Genomic DNA, 18,224 nt, shown 5'->3' with positions numbered 1-18,224 from the left:
TAGCTCACAGTTTGGAATCTATGATCAGTTTATTTTCACTTGGTTTTTTTAAATTTTATTCACAGACCAAGAAGATTCAGATGGTGAAACAACCTATGAAATGAATCGACCTACTTTACTGCGACAACTGCAGACTATCCTAGGGGAATACCCAGACGATGAACAAATGTTGCGTGTAAGTTTTTATACCACCTCAAAAAAATTTTGGAATTGTTAAAAAGAAAAGTAAGACCTAAAAATAAGTTAGCATGACCAAAATGGTCAATTGACCCCTAAGGAAGAATTGCCCTTGATTTAAAGGAGTGAAGTATCTGCAATTTTTATTCTCTTTTTAATGGAAAAAACTGAAGATATTAGCCAAAATTATATAACCTCAGTGTAGTTGGATGTCTTGTATTTGGTGTTTCTTTGCAAGTTATCTACAATTAAGGGTCTGTTATTTAATGCAAATCATAGATATAACAATTATTATCATTTACATAATTGAGTTGTTTTTAGTATAATTTGGCAGACTTATAATACCCATATCTGCCAATATCTGAAACTTTCAAAGAGGGAGATCTCCTCAGCTATGACAGCTGAGTTGGAGATTTTGCGCGAATGACAAATTGTTTATTGGACAGTAGAATGCTTCTGCTCCATAAATATGGGCTGTTTTTGCCATAACAATGCACATATATCGGGTACTAGCACCATAAAGTCATGCTAAATTACTGAAATCTTCACAATTTGAGCATTTTAGTTAAATTTTAGACGGTTTTCGTGTAAAACGAAAGTGGCCGCATTCGTGTTCATCCCTAATATTAAAATTTAAGTTGTATTTTTTGATAATACATAATATATATAAAGGTTGAGGATGAATATGGATGTGGCCACTTTCATTTTTGACAAAAACTATCTGAAAAGTGACATTTTTCTGCATTTTTGGTAGATTTTTCATATTTGAGCTTGAATCGGATCATTTAAAATGACTAAATCAGTTAAAATCTTTTACTTAAAGTAATTGATTCAAATGAAATAGACACGGAAGTGGTTAAAAAGTGGTCAAAATCTTTCGTCAGATGAACCTGAAATTTTAGGCCAAAATCAGTCCTTACCAGACCTACTCCTTTTAATATGTTGTTACTGATGACATAATGGAGGTCAATTTAAATAATGTCGATTTTGACTTTTACCATTCAGGAATTATGGTTTTTATACGACAGCAAAATTTGAAAATTTTGTTGTCGTATATTGCTATCACGTTGGTGTCGTCGTCTGCGTCGTCGTCGTCCGAATACTTTTAGTTTTCGCACTCTAACTTTAGTAAAAGTGAATAGAAATCTATGAAATTTTAAAAGAAGGTTTATGACCACAAAAGGAAGGTTGGGATTGATTTTGGAAGTTTTGGTCCCAACATTTTAGGAATAAGGGGCCAAAAAGGGCCCAAATAAGCATTTTCTTGGTTTTCGCACTATAACTTTAGTTTAAGTTAATAGAAATCTATGAAATGTTGACACAAGGTTTATGATCACAAAAGAAAGGTTGGGATTGATTTTGGGAGTTTTGGTTCAAACAGTTTATGAATTAGGGGCCAAAAAAGGGCCCAAATAAGCATTATTCTTGGTTTTCGCACAATAACTTTAGTTTAAGTAAATAGAAATCAATGAAATTTAAACACAAGGTTTATGACCACAAAAGGAAGGTTGGTATTGATTTTGGGAGTTTAGGTCCCAACAGTTTAGGAATTAGGGGCCAAAAAGGGACTCAAAAAAGCATTTTTCTTGGTTTTCGCACCATAACTTTAGTATTTATAAATAGAAATCTATGAAATTTAAACATAAGGTTTATGACTATAAAAGGAAGGTTGGTATTGATTTTGGGAGTTTTGGTCCTAACAGTTTAGGATTAAAGGGCCCAAGGGTCCAAAATTAAACTTTGTTTGATTTTATCAAAAATTGAATAATTGGGGTTCTTTGATATGCCGATTCCAACTGTGTATGTAGATTCTTAATTTTTGGTCCCGTTTTCAAATTGGTCTACATTAAGGTCCAAAGGGTCCAAAATTAAACTTAGTTTGATTTTAACAAAAATTGAATCCTTGGGGTTCTTTGATATGCTGAATCTAAAAATGTACTTAGATTTTTTATTATTGGCCCAGTTTTCAAGTTGGCCCAAATCAGGGTCCCAAATTAAACTTTGTTTGATTTCATCAAAAATTGAATAATTGGGGTTCTTTGATATGCCAAATCTAACTGTGTATGTAGATTCTTAATTTTTGGTCCCGTTTTAAAATTGGTCTACATTAAAGTCCAAAGGGTCCAAAATTAAACTAAGTTTGATTTTAACAAAAATTGAATTCTTGAGCCTCTTTGATATGCTGAATCTAAACATGTACTTAGATTTTTGATTATGGGCCCAGTTTTCAAGTTGGTCCAAATCAGGATCCAAAATTATTATATTAAGTATTGTGCAATAGCAAGAAATTTTCAATTGCACAGTTATAAATTCAGCAATAGTAAGAAATCTTCAATTGCACAGTATTGCACAATAGCAAGAAATATCTAATTGCACAATATTGTGCAATAGCAAGAAATTCCAATTGGATTTCAATTGGAGTTATCTTTCTTTGTCCAGAATAGTAGTTGAATCAACTTAAATCATTGTTTTATACTGAAAACAATGTATATTCACTTTTACTACCAACTGATAGATTAAAACAATCTTTACCATTCAGTCTTTGTCAGTGATAACAAGCACTTTTTTTACATTTTAATATTTTGTAATGTATTTAAATGAGTAGTTATTGTTGCAAACTTCATTAGAAATTTGAATTGAGATCAGTTTTGAAATAAGGGAAAGGGGGATGTGAAAAAAAAATTGGGGGGGTCAATTTTTTTCATTTCAGATTTCATAAATAAAAAGAAAATTTCTTCAAACATTTTTTTAAGAGGATTAATATTCAACAGCATAGTGAATTTCTCAAAAGGCAAATTTTTTTTTAAAGTTCATTAGACCACATTCATTCTGTGTCAAAAACCTATGCTGTGTCAACTATTTAATCACAATCCAAATTTAGAGCTGAATCCAGCTTGATTGTTGTGTCCATACTTGCCCCAACCGTTCAGGATTCAACCTCTGCGGTCGTATAAAGCTGCGCCCTGCGGAGCATCTGGTTGAAAGATGGAAAAATGGTGTTTCCATTCATGTTGTTGCCTTTACTCATGAACCCTTCAACCTAAGCTTTTCAAATTTTAATATGTTGATACTGATTACAAAATGGAGGTCAAATTTGATATCAACGATTTTCACATTCACTGTTCATCAGCTATGGTTCTTGTGATATTGCCAGGACACAAATAAATGTTAATAAATCTGGTTTGCTGTCGTTGTGACAGCCTCTTGATGGTTATTATCTTGAATATTATTATAGATAGAGATAAACTGTAAACAGCAATAATGTACAGCATAGTAATTAAGATCTACAAATTAGTCAACATGACCAAATTGGTCAGTTGACCCCTAAAGGAGTTATTGTTCTTTATAGTCAGTTTTTAACTATTTTTATGTAAATTTGTGGAATCATTTACAACAAGAGTGCACAAGCTGAAATGTTTTGCCTTCTTAACTAATCATTGATATTATGTTGATACTCTTAAGTATAAAGGTTTATTTAAAACTGTCACACAAACTTATAATTAACCAAGACAACTAAACAAAGACCAATGAACCATGAAAATTAGGTCAAGGTCAGATGAACCATGCCAGACAGACGAGTACAGCTAACAATGCTTCCATACAACAAATATAGTTGACCTATTACTTATAGTTTAAGAAAAATAGACCAAAACACAAAAACTTAACACTGAGCAATGAACCGTGAAAATGAGATTGAGATCAAATAAAACCTGCGCGACTGACATATAGATCATAAAATATTTCCATACACCAAATATGGTTGACCTATGGCATATAGTATTAGATAAAAAATCCAAAACTGAAAAACTTAACTTTGACCACTCAACCATTAAAATCAGGTCAAGGTCAGATGACATCTGCACGCTGTACATGTACACCTTACAATCATTCCATACAACACATAAAGTAGATCTATTGCATAAAGCATGAGAAAAACCGACCAAAACACAAAAAACTTAACTATAACCACTGAACCATGAAAATGAGGTCAAGGTCAGATGACACCTGCCAGTTGGACATGCACACCTTACAGTCCTTCCATACACCAAATATACTGGCCTTATTGCTTATAGTATCTGAGATATGGACTTGACCACCAAAACTTAACCTTGTTCACTGATCCATGAAATGAGGTCGAGGTCAAGTGAAAACTGTCTGACAGGCATGAGGACTTTGCAAGGTATTTACATATCAAATATAATTATCCTATTACTTATAATAAGAGAGAATTCAACATTACAAAAAATCTGAACTTTTTTTTCAAGTGGTCATAGAACCATGAAAATGAGGTCAAGGACATTTGACATGTGACTGACGGAAATTTCGTATCATGAGGCATCCATAAACAAAGTATGAAGAATCCAGATCTTCCACCTTCTAAAATATAAAGTCTCACAAAAAGATAGCTAAAGCCGCCACCAGATCACTATCCCTATGTCGAGCTTTCTGCAACAAAGTTTCATGCTCGACAAAAATCTTCTCCCCTGAAGCTACTAAGACAAATTTAACCAAACTTGTCCACAATCATCATAAGGGTATCTATTTATTCAATTGTCCATTAGGTCAAGATCTATCTGCCCTTAAAATTTCAGACTTAACAGGCAACTTGTTGTTATGTTGCTGTCCCTGAATTGGTAATTTAATGAAAATTTTGGAGCTTTTGGTTATTTTCTTGAATATTATTATAGATAGAGATATTTAACTGTAAATAGCAATAATGTTCAGCAAAGTAAGATTTACAAATAAGTCAACATGACCGATATGGTCAGTTGACCCCTATAGGAGTTATTGCCCTTTATAGTCAATTTTATACAATTTTCATTAATTTTTGTAGACTTTTAGAAAATATTTTCCACTGTAATTACTGGGCCAAGTTCATTATAGATAGAGATAATTGTAGCAATAAGAATTTTAGTTAAGTAAGATCTACAAACACATCACCATCATCAAAACACAATTTTGTTATGAATTTATCTGTGTCCATTGTTTAACAATGCACATAGACCAAGGTGAGTGACACAGGCTCTTGAGAGCCTCTAGTTTGTCCAAAGGCTTACAAAATCATTTGTCACCCTTTAATGATTCTTTGTTCAATTTGTATTTTATTTATATTGTATTACCAATTCACAATATTTTAAGAAGGATAACTTAAAACAGGACTTAACATGGGAAGTAACCTGAACATCCTTTGAGGTATTTTCAATATAAACACAAAGCTTAAACAAAAGTTGTTAATGATTGTTAATTAGTATTATGTTTGAGACCAAAGCTGTCAAGTGAATCTATTTAATTTCCTATGGTCTGTGATTTACAGGTAACAACAACCCTCATCAGTTTCACAAAAAACGTAAAATAATGTAGACTTGTCATTCGAGGTTAAAACATCCACAACTGTGAGATTTTCTGAATTTCGTAATTTGAACAGGAGTCTCCGGCTCTGAAAGTGAGGTTTCAATGGCAGGTAGGATTTTGCTTTATATTATTTGTTATTTCATTAACAGGAAATGGTACAGAATGCAGAGGACGCTGGCGCAAATTGTATGAAAATTATGTATGACAGCAGAACTAGAGATCCCAGAGGAAATTCTACAATTAAACAGTATTTCAAAGTAAATAAGCATAGTAGTAATCATAAAACTTCATTTTCATATATATACATTTCCACTAGATAGTGAATCTTGTTATTTCACACATATATGTTGTCTATATATACATTTCCACTAGATAGTGAATCTTGTTATTTCACACATATATGTTGTCTATATTACACTTCCACCAGATAGTGAATCTTGTTATTTCACACATATATGTTGTCTATATATACATTTCCACCAGATAGCGAATCTTGTTATTTCACACATATATGTTGTCTATATATACACTTCCACCAGATAGTGAATCTTGTTATTTCACACATATATGTTGTCTATATATACATTTCCACCAGATAGCGAATCTTGTTATTTCACACATATATGTTGTCTATATATGGGTCAGAATTTACTGTCATGGAATTTGTGTTACATCTGACAATTTCTTAAAATTTATAGTCAATTAAGATTCAGAATGAAAAAAACATAAAATGGAAGAAAACTTGCATGATGATGATATAAATAATCCCAATAGAATTCCACTTTTTCTGATGCAAGTGTTTTTTATACTAAATTTCAATGTGATTTTTGGTGGACATTTTGTTGAATTCATCGTGTCCCTAAAAATCATGTGGTTAAAAATACGTCTCAGTTGATTGTATCTTTCAAATAATCTTTGCTATGTGAATATTAATATCAATAAGAGGTGTTAGATAACTATTCAATGGTGCTTAATAGGGTATATGTCATATTAAAACGAGAAAATAGGTTATATTTGCAGAAATTGAAGATGTAACATTTTGTGTCATAAATGTTACATCCAAAAAATGTTACTTAAAACAGCTTTGAGATGTTCCCTGTCTAAAACATGCAGATTTACGCGGAGAAAAACTGTTCCAACATTAGGGTATAATGTTGTGCATGTACGGTTACACGTAGAAAAACTTCAAATATGCAAGTATTGGACATCCATGAAAATAGTGTCAATTTGTTACATCTTATATACAACACTAATAAATTAGATAAAAGAGAACCAATTCACATAATAGCAATGTCCAATTGATGTTTTGAAAAATTTATGACATTATGTCATGCTAATCAGTAATGTACAACCATATTCAACACATGCAGTCTTTTCAACTTTCAATGGAAGAAAACAAGGTTGCAAAATTGAAGGAAGTGCAAACCAGAGATTAGTAACATCATGTACATGAAATATTTCAGGTATATTTACCACATAAATATACATGTAATGAAGGACTACTGTAATTAATTTTGTTATTTCTAAATCTGATATCATCAAGATTGTTAACCTGACAAATTTGGTACGGCTAAGTTTGATGTAAACAGACTTATGATAGATGAAGAATGGTACAACCATTTCCCTGCAATAAATCTGTGTAGAATATGGTTTCATTGTTACACCCCTGAATTGTTTGTCTAAATTTAGGCTAATGAAAAATTCATGAATAAAAGTAACCCAATTTACACACAGAGATTAGTTCACATTGCACCACAATATTAATACAAGAAAAGGTCCATGAAGGGATAAGCTAATATAGATACTGCAGTATATGATGTAACACTGAAACTAAATCAATTTTTGATGTAACAAAGACAACAAATTTGAAAAATAGTTTATAATAAAAAAAAGTACGAGGACCCAATTGGATTTAGTCAACTTTTTTTTTATTTGCACCATGCATTTCTGATATCCTGTAACCTTTCACCAAAAATTGATTGTGATATATTCAACCAGATGCTCCGCAGGGCGCAGCTTTATACGACCGCAGAGGTTGAACCCTGAACAGTTGGGGCAAGTATGGATACAACATTCAAGCTGAATCCAGCTCTAAATTTGGATTGTGATTAAATAGTTGACACAGCATAGGTTTCTGACACAGAATGAATGTGTTCTAATGAACTTAAAAATTTTGTTTTCTCTTAGAGCAATTCACTATGCTGTTGAATATTAATCCTCTCAAAAAAATGTTTGAAGAAATTTTCTTTTTATTTATGAAATTTCAAATGAGAAAAATTGACCCCCCCCCCCCCCCAACCCAATTTTTTTTTCACATCTCCCTTTCCCTTATTCCAAAACTGATATTAATTAAAATTTCTAATGGAGTTTGCAACAATAACTACTCATGTAAATACTTCATAGAATATTAAGATGTAAAAAAACTGCTCATTATCACTGAATGGTAAAGATTGTTTTAATTTATCAGTTGGTAGTAAAAAGTGAATATACATTGTATTTTGTATATAACAAAGATTTAAGTTGATTCTGGACAAAGAAAGATAACTCCAATTAAAAAAGAAATTTGCTATTGCACAATATTGTGCAATCAAATATTTCTTGCTTACTATTCTGGACAAAGAAAGATAACTCTAATTAAAAAAAAAAATTGCTATTGCACAATATTGTGCAATTAGATATTTCTTGCTATTGCGCAATACTGTGCAATTGAAAAGACCTGCTATTGCACAATGCTGTGCAATTGAAGATTTCTTGCTATTGCGCAATACCATGCAATGGTAAATTTCTTGCTATTGCACAATACTTACTTATTTTAGATCCTGATTTGGACCAACTTGAAAACTGGGCCCATAATCAAAAATCTAAGTTCATGTTTGGATTCAGATTATCAAAGAACCCCAAGAATTCAATTATTGTTAAAATCAAACTAAGTTTAATTTTGGACCCTTTGGACTTAATGTAGACCAATTTGAAAACAGGACCAAAAATTAAGAATCTACATACACAGTTAGATTTTGCATATCAAAGAACCCCATTTATTCAATTTTTGATGGAATTAAACAAAGTTCAATTTTGGACCCGGATTTGGACCAACTTGAAAACTGGGCCAATAATAAAAAATCTAAGTACATTTTTAGATTCAGCATACCAAAGAACCCCAAGGATTCAATTTTTTTCAAAAACAAACTAAGTTTAATTTTGGACCCTTTGGACCTTAATGTAGACCAATTTGAAAATGGGACTAAAAATTAAGAATCTACATACACAGTTAGATTCGGCATATCAAAGAACCCCAATTATTCAATTCTTGATGAAATCAAGCAATGTTTAATATTGGACCCTTTGGGCCCCTTATTCCTAAACTGTTAGGACCAAAACTCCCAAAATCAATACCAACCTTCCTTTTATGATCATAAACCTTGTGTTTAAATTTCATAGATTTCTATTTACTTATACTAAAATTATAGTGCGAAAACCAAGAAAAATGCTCATTTGGGCCCCTTTTTGGCCCCTATTTCCTAAACTGTTAAGACGGAAACTCCCAAAATCAATACCAACCTTCCTTATGTGGTCATAAACCTTGTGTTTAAATTTCATAGATTTCTATTAACTTATACTAAAGTTCTGGTGCAAAAAACAAGAAAAATGCTTATTTGGACCCCTTTTTGGCCCCTATTTCCTACACTGTTAGAACCAAAACTCCCAAAATCAATCCCAACCTTCCTTTTGTGGTCATAAACCTTGTGTAAAAATTTCATAGATTTCTCTTATCTTTTATTAAAGTAACTGTGCGAAAAACAAGAAAATGCTTATTTTGGCCCTTTTTGGCCCCTAATTCCTAAAAAGTTGGGATCAAAACTCCCAAAATCAATCCCAACCTTCCTGTTGTGGTCATAAGCCTTGTGTTAAAATTTCATAGATTTATATTCACTTTTACATAAGTTAGAGTGCGAAAACTAAAAGTATTCGGACGACGACGCCAACGTGATAGCAATATACAACGAAAATTTTTCAAATTTTGCGGTCGTATAAAAACATGAAAAGAAAACCGAAATTGTGTCCTGTTACATCCATGAGTTTAAAAGTGAAATTTCTTGAATATGGTTCAAAATTACTAGACAGAATACTGCTAGTATTTAATCTGTTAAGAGATAATGAACAGACTTAACCCTACACAGATGTCAAATTGTTCATAGAATCTCTGAAAACCTGTATGAACAAGAAGTTTTGGAGTCTGTGTTACATCATTCAATGAAATGAAAAAATGCCACTAATATCATGTTGAATGAACAAGTTATCTTTTTGCATACAGAAATTTGAAAGGCCTTGATCCCTAGGTTTAATTTACCGTGACCTTTTCATTTTCTGAGTAGTTTTAAATTTTCTAAAAAGACAGTTTTGGATGTAACAAAAATTTCATGACAGTAAATTCTGACCCATATACACTTCCACCAGATAGTGAATCTTTTTATTTCACACATATATGTTGTCACTGTAATGTAAAAGAAGGACAAAAGATACCAAAGGGACAGTCAAACTCATAAATCTAAAATAAACTGACAACGCCATGGCTAAAAAATAAAAAAGACAAACAGACCAACAAACTGTTTTATAAAGAAACTTTGATACAATGAGAGAAATATCACAATTTATTTTAAAAACAAGATTATGCTTTTTGTTCATTAAAAATTGATTGAAAATTGTGCTAGTAAAATGTTTTCAAAATACTGATACATAGAAGACTATAAAAATTCTGACGTCAAAATGATTAAGATCAAGTTCAATGTTACTAAAAATAGATTACAATTCATACCATGAGTGGTTTTCAATTGCTTAATAATATTTGAAGTTTCTCTGATATTTGTTTATTGAGATCCAAATAAAAAAACCGTCTCAACAGTTTAGGGAGAACAAGTTGCCATTTAAAACTATCACCATCAGATGAACCCTATTTTTGGTACAGAACACCTGACCATAAATAAAGTACATTCCAACTCCCAAAATAAAATTGAAGGTGAGAAGATAAATTAGAGACACATTGGTCTATATCCGGCTTCTTTAAATTGGATCAATCTTTCCTTAATGCCTTGAGTGGTATGTATATTTCTGTTATGTAGTAAACTCAGAATGTGTTGATGATCATCACAGACCTCTACATTGTGCGTATGTGACACATCAGAATCTTTTGATTTGATGCCTAAAAAGTTCTCTGAAACTGACATTATCAAGATGCTTGATTTCTTGATTGACAACATATTTGTTACGTTCAGAGGACATGTTTGTCAACAGACTTTCGGCATTCCAATGGGAACAAATTGTGCCCCTCTTTTTGCTGACTTGTTTCTTTATTATTATGTAGCTGATTTCATAAGGAACTTCTTATCTTAGGAAGAATGAGAATTTAGCAATATCCCTTAACTCTACTATCTGCTATATAGATGATGTTTTTTCACTAGATAATTCAAAATTTGGTGACTATGTCAAACGCATCTATCTATTGAACTACAGATAAAGGATACAACAGATACAGTTAAGTCAGCCTCCTATTTTGACTAACATCTAGAGATAGACAATGAGGGTAGATTGAAAACAAAACTTTAGGACAAAAGAGAAGATTTTAGCTTTTCAATTGTGAACTTTCCAAGTAGCAACATTCCAGCAACACCTGCATACAGTGTTTTTATCTCCCAATTGATACGATATTCCAGTGCTTGCATTTCCTATCATGATTTTCTTGATAGAGGGTTGTTGCTCACAAGGAAGCTATTAAATCAAGAGTTCCAAATGGTGAAGTTGAAATCATCTCTTCCTAAATTTGATAGACACCATCACAAGTTGGTTGACCGTTATGGAATAACCGTTTCACAAATGATATAGGATATGTTCCGTATGTCGTAACTACAATCCCCTTCCCTTTCATAAATCTGACCTACCGAATTAGACTATTTACCAGATTTGTTATTTTATAAGCAAATATATGGGTGCCACATGTGGAGCAGGATCTGCTTACCCTTCTGGAGCACCTGAGATCACCCCTAGTTTTAGTGGGGTTCCTGTTGTTTATTCTTTTTTTTTTCTATGTTGTGTCCTGTGTACGATTGTCTGTCTGTTTTTCTTTTCATTTTTTGCCACGTTGTCAGTTTATTTTTGATTTATGAGTTTGACTGTCCCTTTGGTATATTTAGTCCCTCTTAACATTAATACCTAACTCTTCACCAAGGAATTTGGTCTCAATGTACTGCTGCTCCTTTTGTTCAACCTTTTCACAATGCCTATTATAGTTTTTGTCAGAACATGGCCGTCTAGACAAGGCATCAGCATTCAAATGACTTGCCTTCTCCTATGTTCCATGTCAAATTCATATTCTGACAAAACTTCCAACTACTGTAAATTTCAGAAAGTATTGCGAGGATTTTATTATTGCAAAAAAATGCAACAGAGTTGTAAACGCAATAATTTAAACTCACATTTTGTGAATTATTTAAAGGAATATATAACAGGATTTTTCTAAAAGTCATAAAAATTAAAATCGCATTTAAGTCTTAAATGATAAAATCACAAATAATAAATTCACGCAATAATTTCTGAATTTACAGTACCTTCTAGTTGACCCTCAGGATTTTTAAAGTTTTTTAACCAACATAATGAGTTATGGTGGGTTCTATGGCAGATTCTGAAATGGTGCACACACAACACCAAAGCAAGCAATTATCTCCTTGTCACACAATAAGAATGTTCAGCCCTATTCAAAGTTTTACTAAAATTTCCAATTACACGCTCAGTGCCTTCTTGCACTTAAGATAATACACCTCCAATTCCATATTGCTGTCATTGGTATCAATTATAAAAGAGGGACAACAGATACAAGAAGACAGTCAAACTCATAAATTGAATATAAAGTATCCATCACTTTCTAGAAACACCAGAATTGGTGAAGAAATCAATTTATCTTTTAGCATTTGAAATAACACTCAGAGTTTTGGCATGGTTCTGCCCACAAGAAAGGAGAAGTTTTCTATAGCAGAGCATTCCTAGGTCATGCAATATGGGAAAAGTTCTGAATAATTTTTTTGATATTAAAGCATAGGCCTAAAAAACTTTGAAGTTGCTTTAAATCAAGAGGTTATGGCCAATTTTCCACCTATTTTATTTTTTATGCCCATTTTATGGGCATTATGTCTCTGTTCTGTTCATTCCTTCGTCCTTTCATCTGTCCATTTGTCCCATCTTCTGTCCTGCTTCAGGTTAAAGTTTTTGACAAAGTTGTTGTCCAAGCAACTTGAAACTTAGTAAACATGTTTCCAATGATATGATCTTTCTAATGTTAATGCCAAATTAGAGATTCCTCATAGTTTAAACATATTTGTTTTTCCCGGATTGGGAAACAAGTTTTGCAACTTTTATTAATCCCTTTCCACTTTCCTCATATCAATGGTTGACTAATTGAATTCTACTTTACATTTACAAAGAAATGGGGTTGATTTCCCAAATGCCGTGACCAAATTTTTATTATCTTTTTCCAGTGTTCTGTTACATAATTTGCACCAGTATCAACTAACTTAATGACAGGTACATTATTAATTTTAATATGTAATAAAATCCTTCTTCATTGGACCATAAAGTTAAATTTCATTGTGTCTTTTTAAAAAAAGCCTACTTTCTATTCTGACCCTTGGACAGACCCTTCATAGTTTCCCTCAGACATTTGACTACTGTGAATTCAGAAATTATGAGATGGTTGTTATTATTTCAAAAATTGTGACAGAATTGTAAACGCAATAATTTAAACTCACATTTTAAATATTTGATATGAATTAAACAGGATTTTTCTCAAAATCTTAAAAATTAAAAGTGCATTTCAAAATGAAAAAAAAAGCAATATTATATTCAAGTAATAATTTTTGAATTTACAGTACCCTCTGCTTTGGAACCGTCTGTCTTGTCTTGTCCCTAACTGTCATTTTCATTTTGTTTGAAAGAATTTATTTCCTGGTCGATTGTTCTGCTTTTGTCCCTTAATGCTTTTGCATGTGGTGGTTTATAGTTTAAACATATTTTATTTGCTGAATTAAAGCAAAATGGATTGGACACAAGTAAATCATACTTATGAAGTCTTCTCCATAATACAATATAAAGTTACAATAATAGTATAATATAATGGACATGCATATAAAATAAACAGTTTATACAATATAATACTAGCTGTCATAGGTGAACAAAGAGGAGACAAAGTAAAAAAAAGGAAAAAGAAAGTTTGAAAAATCGTATACTTCTGTGACGATGACTTGTGGATTGATGACAACGATGACGTCCTGTGTCAGCAATAATAACGCTCTATCAAGGCATAAGAAATCTGTTTGAACTTTTTATGTAATTTTGAACATGTTTGAAAATTTGAATATTTTGTTCGTTCGAAAGTTCCAAGTGTCCGCAAATTAATAGTTTTGTATCTAAAGCAAAGTTTTCAGATAGCCAGTTAAGGTTATGGAATAAGTTTTTCCTACATAATGTGTATTTTGGGCAAACGAAGAAGTAATGGTAGACATCCTCAATATCGGACCCACAATGGCAAGAAGGATCATTTATAATATTAGCTCTAAATAGGTCATTGTTTAAGGATGAAGCGGAACATCGCAATTGCGATCGCGATGTGGTGGTTTATTAGGTTGATGGTACATCTTGTTGAGATAGTTAGTATTGACAAAATAATGCTACTAGCAAATGGATATATCAAAAAGAAATAAAAAGCTATTTGCACATGTTTTGCTAATATAGATATTTTCTAATTTAAGTATTTGATTAAAAAAAGAAAAAGATGTTTTTTGCCCTTAAATCATTTGATGCATGACTAACCTGACTGAAGCTGATAAATAGTTACTCAAAAATACTAAAGAAGACAAAGTGGGTCATTGTATGTTATGGAGCTTTTGTTGTAGTCTCCTGGTATATGTGTGTATAATGATGCTATGTTCTCAGAACTGTAATTGTTGTGTACCTTTTGTTATAGACTCCTGGTATATGTGTGTACAATGATGCCATGTTCTCAGAACTGTAATTGTTGTGTATCTTTTGTTGTAGACTCCTGGTATATGTGTGTATAATGATGCTATGTTCTCAGAACTGTAATTGTTGTGTATCTTTTGTTGTAGTCTCCTGGTATATGTGTGTATAATGATGCCATGTTCTCAGAACTGTAATTGTTGTGTATCTTTTGTTGTAGACTCCTGGTATATGTGTGTACAATGATGCTATGTTCTCAGAACTGTAATTGTTGTGTAACTTTTGTTATAGACTCCTGGTATATGTGTGTACAATGATGCTATGTTCTCAGAACTGTAATTGTTGTGTACCTTTTGTTATAGACTCCTGGTATATGTGTGTACAATGATGCCATGTTCTCAGAACTGTAATTGTTGTGTAACTTTTGTTGTAGACTCCTGGTATATGTGTGTATAATGATGCCATGTTCTCAGAACTGTAATTGTTGTGTAACTTTTGTTATAGACTCCTGGTATATGTGTGTATAATGATGCCATGTTCTCAGAACTGTAATTGTTGTGTAACTTTTGTTATAGACTCCTGGTATATGTGTGTACAATGATGCTATGTTCTCAGAACTGTAATTGTTGTGTACCTTTTGTTATAGACTCCTGGTATATGTGTGTACAATGATGCCATGTTCTCAGAACTGTAATTGTTGTGTAACTTTTGTTATAGACTCCTGGTATATGTGTGTATAATGATGCCATGTTCTCAGAACTGTAATTGTTGTGTAACTTTTGTTGTAGACTCCTGGTATATGTGTGTACAATGATGCCATGTTCTCAGAACTGTAATTGTTGTGTAACTTTTGTTATAGACTCCTGGTATATGTGTGTACAATGATGCCATGTTCTCAGAACTGTAATTGTTGTGTAACTTTTGTTATAGACTCCTGGTATATGTGTGTACAATGATGCCATGTTCTCAGAACTGTAATTGTTGTGTAACTTTTGTTGTAGACTCCTGGTATATGTGTGTATAATGATGCTATGTTCTCAGAACTGTAATTGTTGTGTAACTTTTGTTATAGACTCCTGGTATATGTGTGTATAATGATGCTATGTTCTCAGAACTGTAATTGTTGTGTAACTTTTGTTGTAGACTCCTGGTATATGTGTGTACAATGATGCCATGTTCTCAGAACTGTAATTGTTGTGTAACTTTTGTTATAGACTCCTGGTATATGTGTGTATAATGATGCCATGTTCTCAGAACTGTAATTGTTGTGTAACTTTTGTTGTAGACTCCTGGTATATGTGTGTATAATGATGCCATGTTCTCAGAACTGTAATTGTTGTGTATCTTTTGTTGTAGACTCCTGGTATATGTGTGTATAATGATGCCATGTTCTCAGAACTGTAATTGTTGTGTATCTTTTGTTGTAGACTCCTGGTATATGTGTGTATAATGATGCCATGTTCTCAGAACTGTAATTGTTGTGTATCTTTTGTTGTAGTCTCCTGGTATATGTGTGTACAATGTTGCTATGTTCTCAGAACTGTACTTGTTGTGTAACTTTTGTTGTAGACTCCTGGTATATGTGTGTACAATGATGCTATGTTCTCAGAACTGTACTTGTTGTGTAACTTTTGTTGTAGTCTCCTGGTATATGTGTGTACAATGATGCCATGTTCTCAGAACTGTAATTGTTGTGTATCTTTTGTTGTAGTCTCCTGGTATATGTGTGTATAATGATGCTATGTTCTCAGAACTGTAATTGTTGTGTATCTTTTGTTGTAGACTCCTGGTATATGTGTGTATAATGATGCTATGTTCTCAGAACTGTAATTGTTGTGTAACTTTTGTTGTAGACTCCTGGTATATGTGTGTATAATGATGCCATGTTCTCAGAACTGTAATTGTTGTGTAACTTTTGTTGTAGACTCCTGGTATATGTGTGTATAATGATGCCATGTTCTCAGAACTGTAATTGTTGTGTATCTTTTGTTGTAGACTCCTGGTATATGTGTGTATAATGATGCCATGTTCTCAGAACTGTAATTGTTGTGTACCTTTTGTTGTAGACTCCTGGTATATGTGTGTATAATGATGCCATGTTCTCAGAACTGTAATTGTTGTGTAACTTTTGTTGTAGACTCCTGGTATATGTGTGTACAATGATGTCATGTTCTCAGAACTGTAATTGTTGTGTAACTTTTGTTGTAGACTCCTGGTATATGTGTGTATAATGATGCCATGTTCTCAGAACTGTAATTGTTGTGTATCTTTTGTTGTAGACTCCTGGTATATGTGTGTACAATGTTGCTATGTTCTCAGAACTGTAATTGTTGTGTATCTTTTGTTGTAGACTCCTGGTATATGTGTGTATAATGATGCCATGTTCTCAGAACTGTAATTGTTGTGTATCTTTTGTTGTAGTCTCCTGGTATATGTGTGTACAATGTTGCTATGTTCTCAGAACTGTACTTGTTGTGTAACTTTTGTTGTAGACTCCTGGTATATGTGTGTACAATGATGCTATGTTCTCAGAACTGTACTTGTTGTGTAACTTTTGTTGTAGACTCCTGGTATATGTGTGTACAATGATGCCATGTTCTCAGAACTGTAATTGTTGTGTATCTTTTGTTGTAGACTCCTGGTATATGTGTGTACAATGTTGCTATGTTCTCAGAACTGTACTTGTTGTGTATCTTTTGTTGTAGACTCCTGGTATATGTGTGTATAATGTTGCTATGTTCTCAGAACTGTAATTGTTGTGTAACTTTTGTTGTAGACTCCTGGTATATGTGTGTATAATGATGCCATGTTCTCAGAACTGTAATTGTTGTGTAACTTTTGTTGTAGACTCCTGGTATATGTGTGTATAATGATGCCATGTTCTCAGAACTGTAATTGTTGTGTATCTTTTGTTGTAGACTCCTGGTATATGTGTGTATAATGTTGCTATGTTCTCAGAACTGTAATTGTTGTGTAACTTTTGTTGAAGACTCCTGGTATATGTGTGTATAATGATGCCATGTTCTCAGAACTGTAATTGTTGTGTATCTTTTGTTGTAGACTCCTGGTATATGTGTGTATAATGATGCTATGTTCTCAGAACTGTAATTGTTGTGTATCTTTTGTTGTAGACTCCTGGTATATGTGTGTATAATGATGCCATGTTCTCAGAACTGTAATTGTTGTGTACCTTTTGTTGTAGTCTCCTGGTATATGTGTGTATAATGATGCTATGTTCTCAGAACTGTAATTGTTGTGTATCTTTTGTTGTAGACTCCTGGTATATGTGTGTATAATGATGCTATGTTCTCAGAACTGTAATTGTTGTGTATCTTTTGTTGTAGACTCCTGGTATATGTGTGTATAATGATGCTATGTTCTCAGAACTGTAATTGTTGTGTATCTTTTGTTGTAGTCTCCTGGTATATGTGTGTATAATGATGCTATGTTCTCAGAACTGTAATTGTTGTGTATCTTTTGTTGTAGTCTCCTGGTATATGTGTGTATAATGATGCTATGTTCTCAGAACTGTAATTGTTGTGTATCTTTTGTTGTAGACTCCTGGTATATGTGTGTATAATGATGCCATGTTCTCAGAACTGTAATTGTTGTGTATCTTTTGTTGTAGTCTCCTGGTATATGTGTGTATAATGATGCCATGTTCTCAGAACTGTACTTGTTGTGTACCTTTTGTT

General features: G+C 32.6%; 1 protein-coding gene across 1 annotated transcript in view; it reads left to right on the top strand.

Moving 5' to 3' along the window:
- The window catches only part of LOC139521250 (sacsin-like), a 53,797-nt gene that overhangs the window by 8,190 nt on the left and 27,383 nt on the right, over positions 1-18,224 (top strand). Inside the window, exons 3-4 of the mRNA XM_071314715.1 lie at positions 66-175; positions 5,679-5,786. Of these exons, the coding sequence (XP_071170816.1) occupies positions 66-175; positions 5,679-5,786 (218 nt within the window). The remainder of the gene's footprint in view (positions 1-65; positions 176-5,678; positions 5,787-18,224) is intronic.

Source organism: Mytilus edulis, chromosome 4 (assembly GCF_963676685.1).
Source record: "Mytilus edulis chromosome 4, xbMytEdul2.2, whole genome shotgun sequence".
Classification (NCBI taxonomy): Eukaryota; Metazoa; Mollusca; class Bivalvia; order Mytilida; family Mytilidae; genus Mytilus; species Mytilus edulis.
Note: the sequence above shows the minus strand (reverse complement) of the source record. Positions and strands in the feature narration are given on the sequence as shown.